Source organism: Corvus brachyrhynchos, unplaced genomic scaffold (genome assembly GCF_000691975.1).
Source record: "Corvus brachyrhynchos isolate BGI_N302 unplaced genomic scaffold, ASM69197v1 scaffold279, whole genome shotgun sequence".
NCBI classification, from domain to species: domain Eukaryota; kingdom Metazoa; phylum Chordata; class Aves; order Passeriformes; family Corvidae; genus Corvus; species Corvus brachyrhynchos.
In genome coordinates this window covers 5,719,341-5,741,952 of record NW_008246060.1, presented here as the reverse complement: position 1 = coordinate 5,741,952, position 22,612 = coordinate 5,719,341, and the positions used below count along the sequence as shown (strand labels likewise).

The following is a 22,612-nucleotide window of genomic DNA, read 5'->3' as shown; positions in this document are numbered from 1 at the left end:
TTCTTGAAGATGAAAGTTCCTCAGCTTTTGCTGATTTAAATAATAATTTTTAAAAATTCAGCTTCTTATCAGTGAACAAGTTACAGTACACTGAGAAACAGAAGTACAGGAAGTGTAAATTTAACTGTAACGTTTTCAGCTGTATTTTTTAACAGCATAAAACAGCTGTGGGTGTTCTGGTAAATACAGAATTTAAAAAATAATTTAAATATTTATATGCTTCAGATATTCTGTAATAGCATTTCATGTGTTTCATGTTTAATTTTTATTCTTTAAATCCCTGAGATTTTATGTGAAAATTTATATGAAAATTTAATTAATTTTGACTATATATATAGTGAAATTACGGGGGGGGGTGGAGCCTTAGAGCAATATCATATAAGAGAGAGTGGTTTCAACTCTAGAAAATTCTCAGTTGGGAAAAAACTTAATTCAAGTGGGAAAGTTGAGAACGAAGCGGGTTTTTTGACCCTGTAGTGATATAATGGAACTAGAAGTAGATGTTGCTGTAATTGAGATTCAGATTTTAAACTTTAATGTTCTCTAATCATACGGCTGTTACATGGAGTTACTAAGGAAGCTTGTAAAGCTTGTTCTGATGGTAATTAGAGATGCTATAATTATCTTCCTAAAGTATGGGTATAGACTCTTAATCTTAGTTGTATCTTAAGGGAATTTTCATTCTGGGAATAAAAAAAAAAACCAAAAAGAACTAGAAGTATTAACCTGATCATAATAACTAAGCAATCTTAAAAAAATCTCTGGAACTTCTTTACTGTCTCAGCACCATTTATTTTTTCTTGTAGGAACTAGCAGATGCAGTATTAAACATTTTCTGTTAGGTGGTGGTATTCAGAGCTGTGACACTGCATCAGACTGAGCTGTCAAGTAAACATCTCTGTTACTCAGGAAGCAACAGGTGCTATCATTAAATTTCAGCACATCCAGAAAGCGCAAGTATTTTTTCCAGTTTGTATTCAGCAGATCTCTCACCCACGTTTGTGGTTTTGAAAACTTGACCATTGTCTCCTAATGCTAAAGTTCAATTCTTGAAACTTTGAGTGTATGTACAGTAAAATATTACCAACATCATTGACTTAGTGAATAACAGTGTTTATAAACACTGCTTTTATTTACCATAAGGACTGAAATCACTGCCTGGTTGCAGTAGCTGCGGACATTAAGATCGGTGAGTAAAGTCTCAACCAGAGCCATGCTTTTAAGTGAATGAAACCTCTTTATCCTGAGCCTGAGTTATAGGAGGAGTGTTACATTCCATAGCAACATAATTAAGTACTTACAGTGCATAAATATTGGCATTACTTGAGTTGCAAATCATGGGTGTGAAGTATACATGAGTAACATCTGCAGAAGTTTGTTTGCAGCTGTTTACGATTTTAATTCAACTGGCTGGGTAACTCATGCTCTAGCATGTAAGTTCGGGAACTCTGGATACACCCACCTGCTGGCCCCTTTGAGCTTAGTTCCCCTTCTACAGATGAAACAAATTTTCCATTAGCAGGCAAACCCAACAGAGTAGACAAGAAATTTTTTGTTGCTATGGTTCAAATCTACTGAGAGTAAAGACTTGAAAGTAGGGAGCATAAAAATTATTTCCTGAGATTTCTTGCTCCTGCTGCTTTCCCAACAGAGTTTAGCTAGTCAGCAACTGAAGAGAAACAGTTTTTCTAGGAGTACTGTGGAATGGTTTTCTGTGGTCTTATGCAAAATATCCGTCTCTAATGGGAACCTGAAAAATGCCAACTTAAAAGTGTAAGATAAGGAGAGCTAGTCTATCCCCAAACTTAACCTTTTGATTTATCAGCCCTAAAAATTAATGATTCTGTGTAGTGTTTTGTGTCAGTTCAGTGTTTGTGTTGTCCAGCATGTTACTAGGGACCACCATCCTCTGAACAGCACATTTTCTGGGATGGCCCCTCTGCTCTTAAAATGTATAATGAGTGATCTGCAGCTCTGTGCTGATCCTAGTTCTGCCTGTGGCCGTAGGAAGTCAGCCTAGACGTGGTGAATAATGATTACCTTTGAATATCTCAAGGTAAGAATTTAGATGGAGTTGCAAATCATAGTTAAAAGGTATGGAGCCTTTCAGCTTGAGGGGCCTGGGACGGAGAAACTATAATCTTTCTGTTACTGCTCTTCAGGACTGCTGAGGCACGTGGGAAGACTTAGGGAGCTGCATGAAGGAGACAGAGGAGGTACAGCAGGAAAAAAAGCACTGACTCTCTCAAGTTGGCATGACTGGAAGCAGACTCAGTCTTATGTTTTCTCAAAGTAGCATGAAATTTCAGTTAGATGGCTGCTTTATCAGTATTTTTTTTTCCTCTCCTTTAGAGTAGGTGAATTTTAGAAACAAGTCCTTTTGGAATTAATTTCTTAGATGTTGATATCTTTTGCACTGAGTGTATTTCATGAAGCTTCCATGCTACTATAGAATGCAATTTTAGCACCTATAAAACACTGAAATTTTCTTGAGAGTGTGAAATGTGCTTTTTGTGATTGGTAAGATGAGGAAGAAAGTGCTCACTTCATGGTCAGTCTACGTTGGTGATTCATGGACTACTGATCAAACTAAAAACTAACCTGAAGGCTAATTCATTGCTTAATGACTTATGACTCCAGTTAAAATGGGCATATTTCAATTAAATACTAACTTTTGCAATGAAAATTTACTGTTTATAAATTACTTTAAGCTAGCTCAAATTTTTTTCTTACTCTCTTGTATTGCTATGCCCAGAGAAATGTCTTTAAATTCACTTGTTGAAATCTTAGCCCTAGAAAACCTGCCTGGTTTGCGACTGTGTACACATTCCCACATGTGCCCAGTGAATGGGAATACATCAGTGGGCTTTTTCTTTTCCTCTCCTTGTGCACATATTGGCTTGTACATACAGGAAAAGGTATGGTAAAACCTCTTTGCCACTAAACTGATTATCTTGGTCTTTCCTTTGGCCCATTCAAATACTGGACCACAGAGTTTCCGGTGTGTGCTGGTTTTGGCTGCAATAGAGTTAATTTTCTTCAGAGGAGCTCTTACAGGGCTGTTTTGGGTTTGTGCTGAGAACAGTATTGGTAGTACAAGGATGTTTTTGTTATTGCTGAGCAGCACTTACACAGAGCCAAGGCCTTTTCTGCTCCTCATCCCACCCTGCCTGCCAGGAGACTGGGGGGTGCGCAAGGAGGCTTGGGAAGGGACAGCTGATCCCAATGACCTAAGGAATATTCCATACCATATGACATTGTGCTCAGCAATATAAAAAGCTGGAGAAGAAGGAACGGGGCACACACCTTCGGAGTGATGGCCTTTGTCTTCCCAAGTAGCTGTTACACACAATGGAGCCCTGCTTTCCTGGGAATGGCTGAACAGCTGCATGTCCATAAGAAGTGGTGAATGAATTCCTTGTTCTGTTTTGCTTGCATTCATGGTTTTTGCCCTCCCTGTTAAACTGTCTGTCTTTATCTCAACCCTTGTGTTTTCTCACTTCGACCCTTTGGATTCTCTCCCCGGTCCCACTGGGGTTCAGTAAGCAAGGAGCTGGGTGGGGCTTAGTTGCCAGCTGGGTTTAAATCACAACAGTCCTTTGAGGCTCAGTGGGTGTGAGATAGTGACAGATTTGATTGGGATGTGCTAGATCAAATTGACAGCTGCTAGTGCAGTTTAGCTTTTAATTGGCAGGTGTCTGCTTGCCACGGGGCTCCCTTGCCTTGCTGTATGACATGGCCTAGTGCTCACTAGCAGCTGCTTTTGGCTTTCACTGCTTGCTATGCCTGGGAACATTTTGGTAACAGTACTTTTAACAATGGCATTGCTTGAAAGTTCCTCCACAAGTGTAGACTGCAGTTGCTAGGAAAAGCTGAGGTCCTCTTGCACTGCACATCAAAAACCAGCAACCAAAAATACCCAGTCCCAAGCCCAACAAAGCCTCATCTAGTATAAGGACTGGTTTTACCTGAAGCAGGCAAAAAATACTGGCAGGAGGACATGGTTATACTGCTTTTATTCTCCCTTTGCTCAACCAGCTCAGTCCTGTTTCCTCGTGCCTTCGGTTTCCCAATGCTGTGTATTACTATAAAAATAACTCACTAAAAAAAGAAACATTTAACATAAATCTTAGTCCAGTTCACTGGGAGACTCTAAACTATTGTATCTACTCAGTTGAGGGAACCCAAGAAGAAAGATTAAGTCATCTTAACCTGGTTAAGTCAACATTGCAACTGAGAAATGCTCACTAAACACAGTGGTGTTAGCAGGATTACTTGCAGCACTTTGATCAAGTGACATTAGTAGTTAGTCATGACAGTAGTGTCGAATACATGAATGAAAGCATTGGTGAATTCAGACATGGCTTAACCAACAGACTTCTGCTGAACTTTGTATCCAAGAGAAAAACTTGAGCCAGTCATAACTGTGTAACTATTTATTGTTTTTCATGTTTTAGTTAAGTTTTAAGAATAACTTCTGTACCCCACAAAGTACAGAAATGCATGCAAGATTTCCGAGTGTGGACAGGTAAGTTGGAAGGACATGTTAAATCAATACTGTGTAAAGAGCACTTATTTCCAGTTACCAAGTGCTGAACCAGGAAGAAATTTTCTTTTTTTCTATGTGACTTTAGTCTGATCTGCAACTAGTCCTTAGTTCATTATGTAAATGCATCTTTCTTTTCCTATAGGCAGTTTTTTTTCCATGAGGAGGTCAATTTCCTCATGGAAAATAAAATACTCCTGTTATAAGGTTAGGCACTGTCAGAAGCTCTCAATACCTGAAAATAAAACTTATGTGTGAACCTTTGTTTCCAATAGGATTCATTGTAATACGTGTTTTAAGGGTATAAGAGATCTTTTACAGGTTGATGGGAGCTTTCTCCACTGGTGTTTCATGCTGACTAGAAGGAGCTATAAATACCAGTTTGAAACAAATGCTGGGTCTAAATAAACCAGAAGTTCAAGATGAAATGCTTATACCTGGTCTTTGAAAGTGTTATGAAATTGGAGAAGTACGAACCCGTGCACGGCCCTGGGCTGGCTGAGTGATCTTAGGGCTAATGTGACAATGACGTGTGCGTGGGAGGGGACAGAAACTAGGCTGCACTGTGGTCTGTATTTTTCCACTTAGCTTGTGTTATACTTTACAGTAGATGTTTATCAAAGGCATCCTGCAAGTAACGTTATTTTTTTTGCTGGCCTGCAAATGAATCAGCATTTCCCCAAATAGGGTTTTTAAAGATTGTTCTTTCATTTTGAAGTTTTAGAGTATGTGAACTTTAGTCTATCTTAAGTGCACAAACCTATGTGATTTTGCTTAATTACTTTTCTGTAGCTTTTTTAAAATAAATAGTCCTGAAAAAACAGCAGTGAAATCATAATTCAGAAATTTTGCTTTATCAGTCAAGTATATAGCCCTTTCTATACATATAATGGTAGGATCAGAGTAGACAGGCCAGGGCTCATTTTAGAAAGAGCTGCTTGTCTTCATCTCACGTAACCATTAGCTAAAGAGTGTCCTTACTCTAAGGATGAACAGTTGTAATAAAGCATTTTTTTCAGTGATATTATACTGCTGATAACTATGCACATCGAGCTGGTCTTTGCATCCTAATCTAGGAAGTCAAAATTGCTTGTTTTTGAGAGGAAAGATTATTAGTTGGCGTAAGCTGTTTTGACTCCATTGAGGAGTCAAGCTGAATTTGGGCAATTGAAATATTCTGAGACATCTCAGTTCAGCGCTAAGCCCAGTCGGTCTGTCAGCAGGCTGGCAAACAGTGCTGGGCAGAGCTGACAACCTGTGACTGCCTGTTGCTGCTTCTGCAGTGCATTCCTTTCATTTGCTGGTTGCTGCTTCTGGCAGATTGGCTGCCCAGTCCCAAACTGAAGTGGTTTTTGTGGGGATTTTTTTTTGTCCAAAGACGTTTTGTTGGAATGATAAACAAGAGGTGAGCTGTTCTAACTGCCAGCCAGTTATAAACAGCTTGTATAGTGTAAGCAATTTTTATGTTGCTGGAATAAAAATAAATTTTTAAAAAAGATAAAATACTATAGAAGGTGAGAATAAATCTGTTAAACATGTGATTTGTTTAAAACCAAAGTCTCATATTGATACTATTATTTCACTTAACATTTGCAAAACTGAATTCTTCTATAAGCATATTTATTTAATACTGGCTTCCAAGTGCTTACCATTTAGGGGCTTTTTTTTTACTATTATTCATGTAAATAGACTAAAACCAATCCTTACTGTGTAAACTAGTAAGCAGGATACTAGTCAGGACTAGCAGGTTTTTAGATTAGTCACCTAAATGGAAGAATGAGGTACCTGCTGTAATTTTACTGAATTGAGTTGGGGTTTTGCCATCTTGGAGTCAAAGCAAATACCAGGAGTTGGTCTCCTCACTTCAAGATAATCATTTGATGCTGATCAAAATTATTTTCTTCTCACTCCTTCATATTAAACTGTGGTGAAGAGGGTGTTCTGGTAGATGCCAAGCTGAGATCCTTCCACCTGGCGAAACTGCTTCCTCATGTGTCCTGCATACGCAGCTGTTGGGTAGAACTGTGGTAGCAATATTCTTGGACATGCCTATTTGCTAGGTGGTGTTAACAGGGATGGTAGCAGCTTTGTCTGAGAAGGGTAGGGATGCAAAGTGAACAGGCTAAGTCCTCATAGAGGCAAGAGGAACAAATGAAAAATAAGCATGGAAATCCTTCTCCCCCTGTGCGTACTTGGGCTTTGGGGGAAGTAGAAAAATCAAGTTGAATGGAAAATGTTTAATGTCACGGTGGAAACTTGGCATTTTATACTTCCAGTTCCTACTGGTATTAGCTCTAAGGCAAGAAGCAAAGATGCATTAAGGTATTTTTGAAACTAGATTTTCCCTTGCATCCTCACATTCCCTGCAAAAAAGCTCACACACATCAGTTTTGTAGTTCCAGTAATTAACTTAATGTTTTACTAATTTGGCAATACAGGGATAGCTGTGTAGGATAAATGCTACATTGCACAAGGTCTCAGTCCGTAGGAAGTTCTAAAATGGGAAAAACGCTCAAAGAGATTAAAATATACCAGTTTCATTTGCCAGTGGGAGCTTAATTTATATGCAGATGAATATGCAAAATTGTCTTCACAGCTCCTGTATACTGTATGAGCATGGTTGGTTCGCTCAGCTCTGTCTGTGACATTCAATAATTGCACGATGCGATATGCGCACGTCTTGAGGGGGAGATCGGTGGTGTTGAGGGCCCAGTGTCCTTGTTACATGCATTTCAAAATTTTGCTTTAAATTAGCTTTGTGTTGACCTAATGAGGGCAATGCCCAGTAACAGCTGGCATGACGTAGGTGCTCTCTGGAGGTACATCTGAAGTTTGGTCACATTGAGAAGTGATCAGGTCAGTGTCCTCAGTGATGCAAACCCCAGTGTTGTAACTGAGGACATCTGGGAGATTTATTTGGACAGTGTTTTATATTGATCCAAATGGAAATGCTGCTGTGGGTGTGTGCACACCCCAGCCGTATGACCTCTGGAATTTCATTGCAGTTACAATTTTTAAGGCTTTCGTGTTAGTAGATTGATAACTTCGGGTAGATTAAGATTAATGGGGGGAGGGGAGGGGGTCACATGTGTCTGTGTTTGCCTGCTTCTCTCTGCCTTTCGCAACCAAGGGAGCAGGAAATTTGTGTGAGCGATTTGTGCTGGGAAGTGTTTGTGCCAGGGCATTCCTTGCAGGCAAGTGCAGGTTTTTCTTTTCCCTTAAGGAAAGCGTTATGTTTCCAGTAATGTGGTGATATGTCTAAACTATTGTATTCTGTCCCTTTTAATTAGACTTAATACAGGTTTCAGGCCAAATTACTGACCGTAACCATATGGCTTCTGCTTCTGAGCTGACCAGTTTTGAGTACACTCGGCATAAGCAGCATAAGAGCATCATTGGCTATTTCTGTTAATGAATCTTGTTTATCAAATTGTCCTGTTTCTTAAGTTCTGTTTTCACGTTTCGCATCAGTGTTGGACCCATCATCTTGTTGTGCTCTGTGGGCCTCCTTTTGAGCTTCAAGGAAAAAAAGCATTTTGCAGTTCTTCAGAAGTTTGATGCAAGAAAAGCTTCAGCGACTTTTTTTTCTCCTGCTCGTTGTGTTGTCTGATACTCTTCAACCTTGTCTGACTAACAGCTTGTAGTTGTCTGGCTATGTGTGTGCATAATGTGTTCTGTGTTTAAATGGAATAGCACCTCACAATTAAGTGATCCATGGCAGCCAGAGGTGATTTATTGGCACTAATCTGCTACTGTGATCCAAATAATGGTGATTCCGTTTAGACTTTGAACACTGGAGAAATGACTTGGTGCTGGTTCTAAACTACTGTTGGAAACTGCTGTCTTATCTGGAGTCCAGATTAACTTTTTTCTGTTCTATACGCATGGCTCAGCCTGTGCTGAATTGATACTCCGTCTTCCTACTTTGAAGTGTGATTTCTTTTTCATTGCTCTGAGTGATGTTCATCCCTTTCCCTTTTCAAAAGGAGTAGTCCATTATGAATATTTCTGTGCTGCATAACATGCCTGTTATGTTTTTCCTGTTCAAAGTGAGACATGCGGGACAGGGTGTACTCTTAATGATGATGAATACAGAGTGGTAAATCATATATTTTGTTTATTGGGTTTTTTTGGAACTTGTAATTTTGACAAGCATCTGGCATACAGTGTTACTGAATGCACTTCAGATACAAACAATTCATTTATCAGGATATCTGTTAAAAATGTTCTTGGGTTTTCTTTTGCCATTGTCTTCTACCTTGGAAAGCATTCTTGCCTGCAGATAGATGCTCTTTCTCATTTTGCTGGTATTTTCTGTGTGACTCATGTCCCTGGCTCTTATTTTCTGCTATTCTTACATCTATGAATGGCAGGCAGTGCTGCATCAGTATGTGCAGAGTGCCAGCTCTAGAAAATTTCAGCTTTGATGTTTTCAGGGATGGGAGGTTAAGCATGACCCATAGTTGATGCCATTTGGAGATGATATTATAAAAGTGACAGCTCTGTGCATTTTGTAAAATCCCTGGCATTAGTTCTGGTTTTGTATCTCCACTCATCCCCCCAGAACCACATGCAGAATCCCACAGTACCGTATGCCTTATATCCTCCCTGGAATATTTGCAGTCTTTCAGACATGTATCTCTGTGTAAGCAGGTGTCAGTTCTAGATGTACAAAAAAAGGAAACTCCTCTGCTATTCAGCAGAACCTCTTACAGCTGATTAATATTCTTTGCCTTAAGAACACAATTCAAAGGAGCAATGTACTTCCACTTGCATCTCTTCTAAGTTAATCTTGAGAGAAGGAATTACTAAAGAAAAGTCTGCATTATTTGAATAATTGCAAGATTTTCTTGTCTTTAAGAGAAGGTTTCATAAATTACTGCTGCTTAAATATCAGTGTTGCTTGTTCCAGAAAGATTGTTACAACAAGCAATTGAGTTGCCGTAAAAAAAACCACCCCAAAACCAAACAAACCAACCTCTTCTCTTTTGTGATCGAGCCCTTCTGAAAAGTCTTTCTTCACCAGCATTCATTTGATCTTTGGTACTTTTCCTGGCTTCAGTTCTGTCACACAGTAATCCAAAGCAAGTCCACACAGTGCTTGCTGGTTGATCAGTATTGGCGCAATTTCTTTGCACTTGTTCTGGAAATTCATCCTAATTCTGTGTTGCAAGGGAAAATGGGAGGGTTGCTTTAAGAAGTGGTTGGAAAGGAGGGATGTATTTGCTGTGTCAAAGTCCATATGAATTGTGAGAGAGGCCCCAAAGTCTCTGCATAATGTGTTAGAACTGATTAGAACGTATTTCTTCGGGAAGTGGTATTGGATTTTTGCAGGTGTTTTGGTGGATCAGCTGTGTACAGGCAGTGGGAGACTGACTGGATGGCAAATGGTAAGGTGTCTAAGGAAATGCTACTGGGAAGGTGTGGAATGACGGGCCAATCACGTGCTTAGATCTTTTCTGATCTAGAAGTGGAAGATACTACAAGGAATTGTGGCTAAAACTAACCTTCCATAGGTATTTGAGGTTTTAAGTATTACTATTTCCAGCTAAACTTCAGGCTCTGTACAAGAGAGCTGTTAAATGCAGATGTCCTTGTTTCTCAGAACAGGCATTTATTGGTGGCATTACTTGTTTCCTTATGTAAAAAGTAGCCTTTTTTCTCTATTGCACTCATAATGCTTAAGTTGTGAAGTGCCATGTCACAAAACACTTCAGGATGCCCTAGCTTTTGATTTAGTAATTAATTTAGTAATTTAAGGGATTAAGGGAAATTGGGGAAGAAAAGCCCATTTTTGACTGTTAAATAAAAAGCATGCCATCTTTGGAAGCCTGTGAGCCCTGGGTATTTAGAAGGAATTTGCTTTTATCTGTTTGCCCTGTTGAACTCTTTCCTACGCATCAGCTGTTGCTCTCTGCTGAGGGAAACACACGAATGCTGTGTGGCCCTTTGGTAGCACTGACACAGCTGTTGTGTACTTGGGTGAAACTCCCTCCGGAGCACTGAATGTGCTTCCTGTGGGCTGGGCCTCCTTGCCATGTGCGAGCAGCAGAGGTGCTGGGAAGAGCCAAGGAGACTGCAGGCACTTGTGTGGTGTGGGCAGCAAGGGCCTGGTCCAGCTGCTGTCTCTCCAAGACAAGCTCAAACCCAGCGAGACTCTGCTCCTGCTGTGCCTGCCAGGGACTGTGTTTGGCTGCTCATGGAGCGCATGGCCTGAAGGAAAAGGAACACAAGGTGGGGCACAGGCAGAGGCTTTCAACCCAAACTGGTCTGTGATTCTGGGATACCCTGTGCTGTGCAGGTTAGTTGACAGAGTGTATTACTTCCTTGAATTATCGCATATACCAGGATAGGGCACTCAGAAACTTATACCCTCTCTTCCCAATCTTAAATATGCACTGAGATGAAGTGTGGAGCAATTCAAGAAACAAAAACACTCTGTGGTTCTTTTCCATTGCAGATATCTGTGAAACTTGTATCTTTCTTGATTTAAAAAAAACAACAAAAACCAATCATCTTTCTTTGTAAATTGTCCTTCCTTTGTTCATTGCAGACCCTGAGTCAGATTCCAGGTAAATATTTGCTGCTCTGAAAGGTATAGGAGAAAAGAGTTAACATCTGAACCATTTTTTAACCTTTTTCAGATGGGGATCCATATGACACTTTCTTCCTATTTGTGGGCCCAGATGTCCTCTTGTAACTGTAGTATCCTGAACATGAACCTGGTTTCTCAGTCTAACGTTTTCAGCTGAACAGATATTGTCTAAAAGAGCTTCCTTGCAAAAACTGATGGAACTTAAGATAGTAATTACTTTATACATGTTAATGAATGGTATATGAGCACTGCTTTAGGAACATAATTTAACAATCCAAGTTTCTCATGACCGCATCAAAGCACGCTTTAGGAGGTGAGGCTTTTTTCTTCTGTGGAGACTGGAATGAATGACTGAAAACTCATAGCTGAGGCTTTCATTCTGCTAATATTCCTTGAAATTTTGTTCGGTAGGGCTTTCTGTTGTGAAGAATGGAAAGATGCAACACAGTAGAGTTTTACTCTGCAATAATACTTACAGAATGACTTACAGAATTGGCTTTCTAGCTTTTGACATGCCAGAACCTTGCTGCCCTTCATGGAGTGGTGCTCAGTCCCAGCTGGTACTAAGGCTTGCCACATGTAGCCCCTATGTGGGCTGTACTTGAGCTTGTATTTGGGTTAAATAATTGATGTGTTGTATTTTGACAGAAAATGTTTATTTGAAATTATTTTTTCACAATTAAAATGCTATGTAAGTGCCGTGAGGAAGCAGGTACTTACAGAGTTCACTTGATACGTGGTGTGGTGGGAAATAGTGAAAATTGTAATGCTGTTTTAGTCTAGAATAATATTATGCAAGTAGATTGGTAAACTCAAATGCTAGAAATAGAATTCTGTCTTTGCTTCCTCTGAGGAGTACATTATGTTTTCCAAAAATTCAAGGACAGTAAATTTTGATGCATTTTGATTTGCCTTGACACATTTTTGAGCAAGAGGAAAAAAAGTCCTCTTAATTTATTAATATGGATTAAGGCATTTAGTTTGAGTGTTTGTATTCTTCCTAGCATCAAAGTCTATATCAGTTCTGCATTTTGATTCTAAACCAGTCATATTTCTACTGACATGGTGTTTGCTAACATGTTTTTTCCCTCAGAGCTGTCAGTTTTTGTGTATAGGAAGGTTGCAGACCTTTTGCCTTTGAATAAATTTAAGAGATGGAACAACTCAAAAATTCTTTAAATACATACATATCATGTCTTTTGCCATTTGAGTGGGTCTGTATGTCTTTAAAACCATCAGATGCTTTGAAGTCTGATTTTTCTGATACATGTGATATTGAGAACCTGTGTTGCTGGGAATACAGCAGGGAAAATGAGGCTTATTTCCCTTGTTTGGCTACAGCATCACTATAGTAATTTTTGAAGTGTATAGTGACTACTGGTAATTGACTTAAGAAATAATTTTTATTTTTATCTTCTAGTCTCCCACAAAAGCAGTATATAATGCTAGACACTGGAACCAGCCAGAATCAGAGGCTCTGCCAGCACCACCAGCTTTGAAAACTCCCAGTGTCCCAGTAAGTAGACTGTTGTTTTTTTTTCAAGTTTACTAAATCTCCTTTCAAGACTTACAGATTTTTTTTTTTTTTTTTTTAACCAAGTTCTTGCTATCTGGTAATGTCACAGTAATTCAGAATGAAGTCCACTTTGTGATGTGAGCCACTGGAATTTGATAGAAAAGAAATTGTCAGTGGAAATACTATAGAATAGGATCTTTCATATCACTTCAATATAGAGTTACAAAAAGATACTTCAAGTTATGTTCCCTAATCTGCTGAAGTTAAGCTTTCTAACAATGGACTCCATTTCGTTTTCTGAGAGAAGTCCCAGGATTAACTTACTAATGACCACAGAGGTCGGCAAATTGCTAATGAAAAAGGAAAAAGTTGAAAAGAGCTATTTCATTTCTTTTTCCTTTCTAATGGAGTAATGGTGATTGCTGACTTGAGTCTTTAGATACTATGAAAGAAACCATTTTCTGTGTACAGTCAGAAATGCTAATGCCAACATACTGGATATAAGCATGTCTACAAAAAGTAGATCAGGGCTGAAAACAGTTCTTGAAGTTTGTTCAAAAGTCAGTGGTTGTTTTGAGACTCAAGGTAATTGTTTTCTAAATCTTGAGACTCTGAGAATCCACAGTCTTTGGCTGTTATTTGTAGAAGTTGTTACTGATTATGCTAAGAGAGCATTGTACATTGTCAATAAATGTAATCTCGTTTGGTGCCTTGCTGATAGTATTTGCCTGAGAACAGAAAATCAGAAAGTAGATAGTTTTGCAGTGATAACTCTTCAGCTTTGTTGTTGTCACCAGTTTGTGGTTGTTTATTTTTTGTTTATTTCTTTTTTTTGGTGGTTGTTGGTTGGTTGGTTTTTTTTAATTCTACCTCTCTTTGTGGTGTTCTGGTACTTCTTCCTCTTTGATTTGTGGTTGTTTTTGATTGCCTCCTCACAGTAGTCTGAACAGCCTTCTTTGGATGTTAACTGCACTGCCTGGAAAATGCAGATAACTGATTTTAAAATAACCATTTCCACTAGAGTTTGAGGAGAGAGCAGAAATTTCAGCCCTGTGTTTTTCCTTAACCCCTTTCTCAGTTTAAATTATGTACCTCTGAACTGAAGTTTTTCTTGCTTACTGAATCTATTGATACTGATTTTTGTGAAGTACTCAGCTGACGTAAGGGCAGATTTTGTGTGAGTCTTGTCAGACAGACTTTGAATATGGCTTTTTCAAGCTAGGGAAATGTCTGGATCATTCATTCAGACAGTCACTTTTGTCTTCTGTCATACTTCCACTTTGTGTCTGGAACCATCAGAATATTAATTCAGGAATGTGGTAGAGGTTTGGCTGAACAAACCACTGAGGGGAATTTGTATCTGCTGCTCATGTTGTGATGTACATCTGAAGTTATTTCAGATGCAGTTTTTAACCATGATTTACATGTGTGTGAGACTTAAAAGTTACAAGGTAAATGAGCCTTGATCCAAGTGTTCACTGGTAGTTCCTGCACATATAATCCTGCCTCTTTAATTTCTGTAGAAATGTGTCACCTGAAGGTTGGGAGAAATCTGTCTCAGGTTATGGTGAGGAACTCACAGCATGCAAACTGCTTATGCCAAGTACTCTCTTGGGGCCTCTCCAAAGCTCCCTTGGAGTTTGGTTTGAAGGGGCAGCCATTAACCAAGACTTGGGTGAGATCCTTCAGTGGCTCTCCTGTGTTCACAGACTGATAAGATCAATCCTCCAGTATGTGTTTTAAACTGGTTTTTCAGGGTGGTTAATTACCATTTTGCCACTGGTGCTTAAGTGAGTGAATACCGAAATGCCACACAGTGCTAGAGGCAGAATGTAAAGAATACTTCAGTAATATATCAGCTTCTTTTGGCTTTAATTTTAATTTTAACTATCAATGTACAGTGCAGAAGAGGGCTTTCTCTCCAGCTATCCCCAGCAGTAACAGCTCATGCATCTTCTATGCCTGCATATTAATTCTATTTTTTCAGTCACACTTTTAAAAGACTCTCATTTTTCTGTGTAAGGAAGCTAAGTACGTGATGTTATTAAGAGATTCAGGGTGAGTAAATGCCCACTGGCATTGGCACTTGTACATTTAGAATTTGGCATTTGGAGGTCTTTTTCTATGTGCCTTGTTTGCTGTAGTTTGTCTTCATGTCAGATTTTGTGCCAAAGAAGTAATCTAAAGATAAGCTGCACTTCAGCTTTTAGTGGCCTCAAACTAATACAGCAAAGTAGGCTGAGGAGAAACCTGTAATGCTTGCCTGAGTTGTCTGGAAACCTGTCAGTAGTTATTCTAGACCTAACATCAAGCTCTCTACTCCCTGTAGAACAGGTTTTGCTGTATTCTGTGCTATGGTATGATGTTCCTCAAATACTTAACAGCACAAATGGGGATAAGAGAATACTGAGAGTGTGCTCTACCTGTTTGAGGCCTGCTCTGTGTGGCATTTGTTGTGCTGCTACAAAACGTATATTGGTAGTCTCTTGCCTTCAGGCCAGGTAGCGTTTGGAGTGTGAGGCTGGAGGGGTTGGACAGGAGTGCAGTGTCCCTGGCAGGCAGGGCCAGAACAGCTGGCACAGAGTCCTGCAGGCCAAGCTGGGCTGAGGCAGGGATGGCTCAGGGCTGTGCTCGGATCCAGACCCAGGTACTTCTTGAGGGCTCCATGGAGCAACCAGCTTGGTCATTCCTGGAAGCTCCAGTGCAGAGGGGTAGGAGACTTCAAAGAGCAACAAATAACTGCCTATAAACACTGAATTTGTTTGGTTTACTTACCCTAAAGCTTAAAGGAACCAATATAAAGGACATTTTAGTCTTCTGCTGGTTTTAGTTTCAGAATTCTGCTGGAGCTTTCCTGATACTTAGAGATGGGGTTTTTTTGTATTGAACACACTGTCACACAGCTTAGGTACATCTTGGTAGTGCAAGGAAAGGACTAAACAGTCCCAAAATGTGAGGTTGACAATTGCACACCTGTACTGTTTCCTGATGTATTTAGTGTATGTTTTCATGCTCAAAACATCTGCCCATTTTAGCACTTTCTTATTAATAGGTAAGGCTATCTTCAAAGGAGGCAATTCATAAAGATGATGGAGTTTTTAAGGCTCCTGCACCACCTCCCAAAGTGATAAAAACTGTGACAATACCTACTCAGCCCTATCAAGAGATAGTAACTGCATTGAAATGTAGGAAAGAAGACAAAGAAGTAAGTATTCTTAACAAATTTTTAAGATAAAGAATTACTAGTAATCCTAACTACTGAAGGAACAGTGTCAAAATGAAATTTGGCTTTCCTATTAAAAATAATATTTTTATCTAAATAGTTGAATGGCCTTTATTAACATCTTAATGTTTCCTTGCACTTAAAACTGAAAACATTTTTAAACTGTACTTGTTAAGATTATAATCAATCCCAAGAGTGACTTACTTAGGTCAAAATATTTGTCTTTTCCAGTTATACACTGTTGTTCAGCATGTAAAGCACTTCAATGATGTAGTGGAATTTGGTGAAAATCAAGAGTTCACAGATGATATTGAGTACTTGTTAAGTGGATTGAAGAGCAATCAGCCCCTAAACACACGTTGCCTTAGGTAAGATATTTTAATATAAAACACTGTACCTATATTTAAAAGAGATATTGAATTAAATACGCATCAGAGAAGTGACCGTGCTTTAAAATGTCATTGACATTTACCTGGCACTTCTGCCATGAAGAATAAAATTTGAAAATAATAATAAAGATTGTATCTTGTGAATAATCAAAAGCAGCATGGCTATGAAGATGAAATAGAAAACTATGCAATAAGAGACATCCTACTGCAGTAAGAACACACTTGTTATCCTTGCTGTAAATTAAAAAAGTACCTTCTGATAACTTTTCTTTGTGTAGTGCATCTTATGTGTGGTATCTGTTCTGTTTTTAATGCAAATTCAATTCTAAAATAAAATCCCTAAGACTGCAGAGTTTGATCAAAGTCTAGAACTAAAGTAACAGTGAGATAGTGTTTAACTCCAACTGCCTGTTCTTCATCTTCTGTTGAGAAATAACATAACTGGCACCCACTAGAAGGACTGAGACCTAAATATTAATTGGAAGCTTCTTTAACTTGTCTTGGATTACTCACTGCAGTCTTAATATTCAAGTTACACATTATTGTGAAGTAAGCAGCAAAAATGTTAGCCTTGCTTTGAAAAAGTTTGTGACTTGATACTGGTGTGAGTTGCCTGTACATGAAAGTATTTATAATAATATTAAATATAATAACCATGCAATAATACTTTTCATATACCTAAATTTTCCTCTCTGTTCAGTAAAATAAAGTAGTAGAGAAGGAAAAACTTGAATCCTTGGAGAGAGGTGATGGCAGTGCTTTATTTGTGATTTGACTGGCTGAGAAAAAGCTTTCTATGCCTCTAAGATAGCTACTTTAAAATTTATTTGTTCCTCCAAAACTAGCAATGAATATTGTTGCTGGAGTTTAAATACAGGAACTCTATAGTCCAGTTTGTATATACACTATGATAAGAATGAATTACTCCTATGATGACAGTTCAGGAGTATTTTTTCATGCAAGTGTTCCTTATTTGCCCATGTGGCAAACTTACTAAGATTTTAAACTAATTCTTTCCAAATTTATATAATGGAATGTAACTTGTATAAACACAACAAAAATCTTCTCTTTCAGTTAACAAATTAAAAGTGTTTTTCCAAAGGAAATCAATGTCTAAGGATAGGAGTAGACGTAAAAGACTCAAACAGATAGGTAAGCTCTAGCTGGAGCTGTTGTGACTGGAGACAGAAAGACCACTTGTTCTTTTAAACACCTCACTGGGTGAATCTCTTACAGGCAGATTCCTCAGTAATCGTGGAAGACTTGATTGCAGAATCCCTCCCACATTAGTGCACATTTAAAAGCAATACATTTTTAGCAGTTGTTATGTTGCACTGTGCTAGAAATGGCAGACAGCTTACAGAGAAAGCATGGGGAAGGCTGCCGTTTTTAAAATAAACTCTTATGCTAGTCACTCATTAGACTGATAAATTTATCAGATTTTTTCTGAAATCTATGGGGTTTTCATTGATCATAAATGCAGCAGTAAATATAAAAGAAAAATTTTCTGTATAAGTAATGTTACGCATAATTGTGACTAGTCAGTTAATTAGATAACCATTAGATAGCAATGGAAGCTCACATTTACAATTTCTGATAATGCCTTGGTCCATAATGAGCTCTCCCATGTCTCTAAATCAGAGCTTTATGCTTCAACCATGGCACTTTCCTTTCAATATAACTATTGGAAATTTTCAGTTTTTTTTTTTTTTTTTTTTTTTTTAAAAAGCAAATTCAGGCAGCCCTTTAAAATCCTGGTTTTAGCCAAGCTTAAAATAAAGCAGTCATAGTTTGGTGCTGGTAAGCAACTTGAATAAAACACTGCTCACCAGTCACTGTTTGCCAGCTGCAAACCTGCCTTACACAAATTTTAAAAGAAACATTCCAACAGTTTGCCAGGGTCTGAGGCATGTGGTCAGTCATGTGTTGAAGACTTGTGTCTCTGCTGTTCTTGTTACATGTGGTCATTTCAGTTGTTCTAACAGAGAGTTAATTTTCTGCAGTGTAATCAGCTTGGCGACCAAGTGCGCCATGCCCAGCTTCCGAATGCATCTGAGAGCGCACGGGATGGTAGCCATGGTTTTCAAAACACTGGATGATTCCCAGCACCATCAGGTATGGATATGTTGTGGAGTTGTGGCTTTCATTGAAGTTTGGTGATACCTGTCTGCTGGGTGGGGATTTTGTTCAAGATCAGGCATCCAGTATAGTGTGCACTGGTGTGTGTGTGTGTGTGTATATATATATAGAGTACAGTGTATATAATGGTGCCTCTGGGATCAGTGGCTCCATTTTAGAAAGCATTCATTAGTGGCATGAAAAATTAGAGCACCTGTGTTCAACTTAAAAATTCCTTATTCCACTGTTTATGTGCTTCTGGGTTTGGAAATTATTTTTTAAAAAATTAGGGATTTTGTAAAAATGGACTGTGCTTTGGATTTTTTTTTTAATGTATTCTTTTAAGCTTTTTTAAGAATTCTATTGTATTTTAAATTCTTTCAAATATGTTTGAAAGGAATCCTTCTTCCTTATATTGAGAGGTGGCTCTAAGTGCTCGTCTCCAGACTTGCTCGTATGAGAATTACCACCTCTTCTGTAGCTCTTGTAGGGATTTTTTCATGTCTGGTGCCTGTGTCCTTGAGCACTGCTGTAATTGCAGGTTTAGAATGCTTCGAGCATATATAATGTGCTGTTGGATTCTAGGAAGGGTAAATTTCAGCTATTTATGGTAACATGACCTGGGAGTTAAACTGAAGCAGTTTTGTTTTCCTTCTTATTGATGTTACCTCTGTGGGGTATTCCTTGAGATATTTTTACAAAAGCTGAAAAGATGAGATTTTACTTGGAATGGGTAGTAGATATGTATATCAGTTAGGTTTATAATTTTCTAGAATAGCTCTAGAAGAATGACATACAATGCAGAATGCAGCTTTGCACCCACAGAAATAGACATTTCAGAGGTGGTATTTGACATCTTACTGTAGGTGGGGGGAAAAAAGCTGTAGTTGGAAGTAACTGATTTAGAATAATAGGTTATTTTCCATCTCCCTCAAAAATTAGCAATGGCTAACTGTAAAACATAGACACCAAGTTCAAGGAGTTCATTATTTTGTGAGCTGTCAAAATAGTGCAGTAGGTATAAATGAAGTACAGTCATTCTATTTAGGACAGTTGCCACCACTGAGTTGCAGGAGATTGGCAGAGGACAGCTACAGTTCCTTGGAAAATGTACAAGCTTGCTGGGTGTATTTTTGGCTGTGTTTTAACAGTTACCATTATTCCTTCATTTTCAAAAGAACTAGCACATACAGTTCAAAAGGAAATTGCATGCTATTATTAGTCTGCAGTAACAAAAAGCATTGATTATGTTCACTATTTTCAGTATATTTGATGAAATGCTCCCTTTTGTCAAAGAAAAAAAATTGGTAGTTAATGTTTGAATATAGTTACAGTACATTCTTGGTACAGGTTTTACAGTACTGTGAAATTAGTGATCAGACTAGTCTTGATGAATGCTAATGGATATGCCCTAACTACTGACAGTATGTGCTTCAACACAATCATCTCTGGATTAGCGTGCTGCCTTTCTGTACTACCCTTTCATTCACTAATTATTTCACTGAAATTTTAGTTTTTTTCCAAGTGAGTAGAAGTTTCTCCACTAAATCTCGTTTCAAAGGAACTCAAGAATAATAAATCACACTCAACTTTGCATGCGTGGCTCAAATCCCCGTAAGATAAATAAGGACTGAGCTAAAAATTCACAATTATTTGGTTAATATTTTCTTCAAGTATTTTGAAGATGGGAAAACTGCCACAATGACATTGTTAATGGAAACAAATACGAGCTTATACTGCATTCATTGTTCTGATGCAATGGAATAGACTGTGTGCGTAGGGGACTCTTAACATATCCATAAGGAGTATAAAGTAGCAGTTGCAATACTGGCAGTTGGCATTTCTTTAACCAGCAGGGGAAACAAAATAACCAGCTATCTTACTGAGCTATGCCCAAAAATAACCACATGAAAATTACTTGTTCCACCAAATTTTTCTTGTAGACTTGTGTTTAAGCATAAGTTTTTAATTGACTTTGTCTCTTTGGTGGTGCTCTGTAAAGATTTTGAAGTATTATTAATTTTTAAAGTAAAAACTATATTTCTATTATAGCTGTCAGCAATTAAGCACAGAAATGTGGTTTTGTAATGTCTTCAGTGTGTGAATAACTTTAAAAAAGATAAAATTGTGCATTATATGTAGTGCTGAACCCTAGAAAATAACCATCTGTTCCCACAAGCTGGAGTATTAATAGAACAAGCAAGAGAAGACAAGGATGAGAGTGGGTGTAAATGGTCTGCCATTTCTGGAGTGTATGTTCAAACTAGGATGTTTTCCTGAATTCTGTAGCAGTATGGAGCGCAAATCCATAGTTAGATATGCTATGAAATTTGTGTCTAGAGCAAATTCTATTTATTTTATTTTTTTCTCTTCTCTACATTTGTTTGGAAGCAGAATGTGTTTTATATATCTTGAGGAATACAATGGGATGGGGGAAACTCACCCAAAAAGACCACTCTTCTACTGTGTTCTGTAAGGGTGGCATTTGGAAGGATTGATTTGCTTCTTTGGTTGGTTTTTCTGTTCTCTTAGGATACTGATGAAAAATGAGTTGTACCAACAATTTTCCCCTCATTCTGAGCTCAGAACTGTGTGTACGATAGGGCATGAGACAGCTTTCACGCAGTGTGGTTAATTAAACACTTAGGGAAGATCTGTGCAAAAGGCAGAATTGTTTTATTCAAGATGAAACCAGATGAGGCCTATAGGGAATAGGAGAAACCAGTCTTAGAAAACCTGTATCACTGGTATGAAGCTAAAGCATGTTTGTTCCATGCTGTGAGCACCATTCACATTTGAGGTCCTTACTTTTATATCATCACTATTTTCCTGTTGCACATCAGCATTTGGAGGCTTATTGGCCTGAATCCCTCCTGTGTATGTGCTGTGGCAGGAGCCTGGCTCTTGTTACACAGAGCTGGTCCATCCTTCTTGCTTTTCCAGCAGTCTTCCTGCAGCCTGAAACCCCCTGCATCGTGTCTTGGTCCCTTCTGATCGCGTTTAAGTGTCTTGAAAGCTGCGTGGCAGGTCTGAAGGGAAGTGTTGGCAGAGCTGATGCAGAGGGAAAAAGAGCCATTACTTCCTTCATAGTGGAGAGCTGGTTGGGTTGAAAACAAGGGAATCTGGAACAGGCAAGCGCTTGGTACAGAGGTTTACAGAATGAGTGTGATTACCCTTACCAGACTTTGGAGTATCTGTAAAGCATTTCTGAGTAATGATCTAAGAACAGTCTCTGGCTTTTGAAATGCCTGAATAATGGCAGCCCAGATTATAAATTCACCACTTTACCTCTGTTAACTGCTGCCTACTTTCTTGTTGATAGAAACCCCTTTGGGGCCTTGAGCATTTATTTTGAAGCCCGGAAACTCACCTAGATAATGCTGATTGTTAAAAATCAGTTCGTCATAGATGTTGAAGTCCCACATTGGCTGAACAATGATTAGCTAACCTTTGGTTTCTCTGGAATGTGTGTACTCTGTGTCCTGTTTTAATCACTCCCATTCTGGAAGAACCCAATTCTTCAGGGAACCTGACATGTATAGTTTAAGCCAGCTGCAAGTAAATGAAGGGTAAACAATTCCTGTAATTAAAATGATAAAATTACAAGGCTTATTGGAGAAAGTTAATGAAAATTCAGCGTGACCAGTGTATACCCTGTGCAGACAGGTCTCATAGATTCTTTCTCCCTTACCTCTGGCAAGGCTGGAGTAGTGATAAAATGCTGGGGTAGCAATGTTTATAGCTAAGAGTTTGTTGTGGGGTTTTTTGACAACTCTGTTGTCATGTATTCATGAAAGATGTAGATTTGGAAACTCTTGCTTCCTTCCTTTGGTAGTTCATATACATGGTAGTTGGTCACATTAAAGTCTTTATTCACCTGAGGATTTCCTTGACTCAGACAGGAAGGAGTTTTGACGTAGCTTTTGATAGACTTGTCAGCTGCCTAATCCTGTTTTGGAAATGCTGATACTGCTTAGTATGACCAGGTATGATTATTACCTACTTCTAAAATAAACAGAGCAGATAATGATTGCTTTGGTGGTTGGCTGAACTCTAAACAAGATGTTAATCTGCTATGACACAGAATTCTGCTCTTTCCTGTTGAGCTGTACAACATTTATATTCCAGAATTAGTTTGTTTCCATGTTTAATTTACCTTACACAGAAACAATTGTGATGGATGCATGCAGCATATTGACTCTTGAGGGTTAAACTCAGTGGGACA

The 22,612-nt window shown here is 38.5% G+C and overlaps 1 protein-coding gene across 5 annotated transcripts in view; it reads left to right on the top strand.

Annotated features, from left to right (window-relative positions):
- WAPL (WAPL cohesin release factor) overlaps window positions 1-22,612 on the top strand; it is a 132,051-nt gene that overhangs the window by 92,021 nt on the left and 17,418 nt on the right. For 4 of the 5 annotated variants that reach the window (XM_008642781.2, XM_017746261.1, XM_017746260.1 and 1 more), the window contains exons 5-8: window positions 12,562-12,657; window positions 15,710-15,862; window positions 16,112-16,248; window positions 18,273-18,384. In XM_008642781.2, coding sequence (XP_008641003.1) covers window positions 12,562-12,657; window positions 15,710-15,862; window positions 16,112-16,248; window positions 18,273-18,384 — 498 coding nt within the window. The remainder of the gene's footprint in view (window positions 1-12,561; window positions 12,658-15,709; window positions 15,863-16,111; window positions 16,249-18,272; window positions 18,385-22,612) is intronic. The other variant, XM_017746263.1, reaches the window with a different exon arrangement.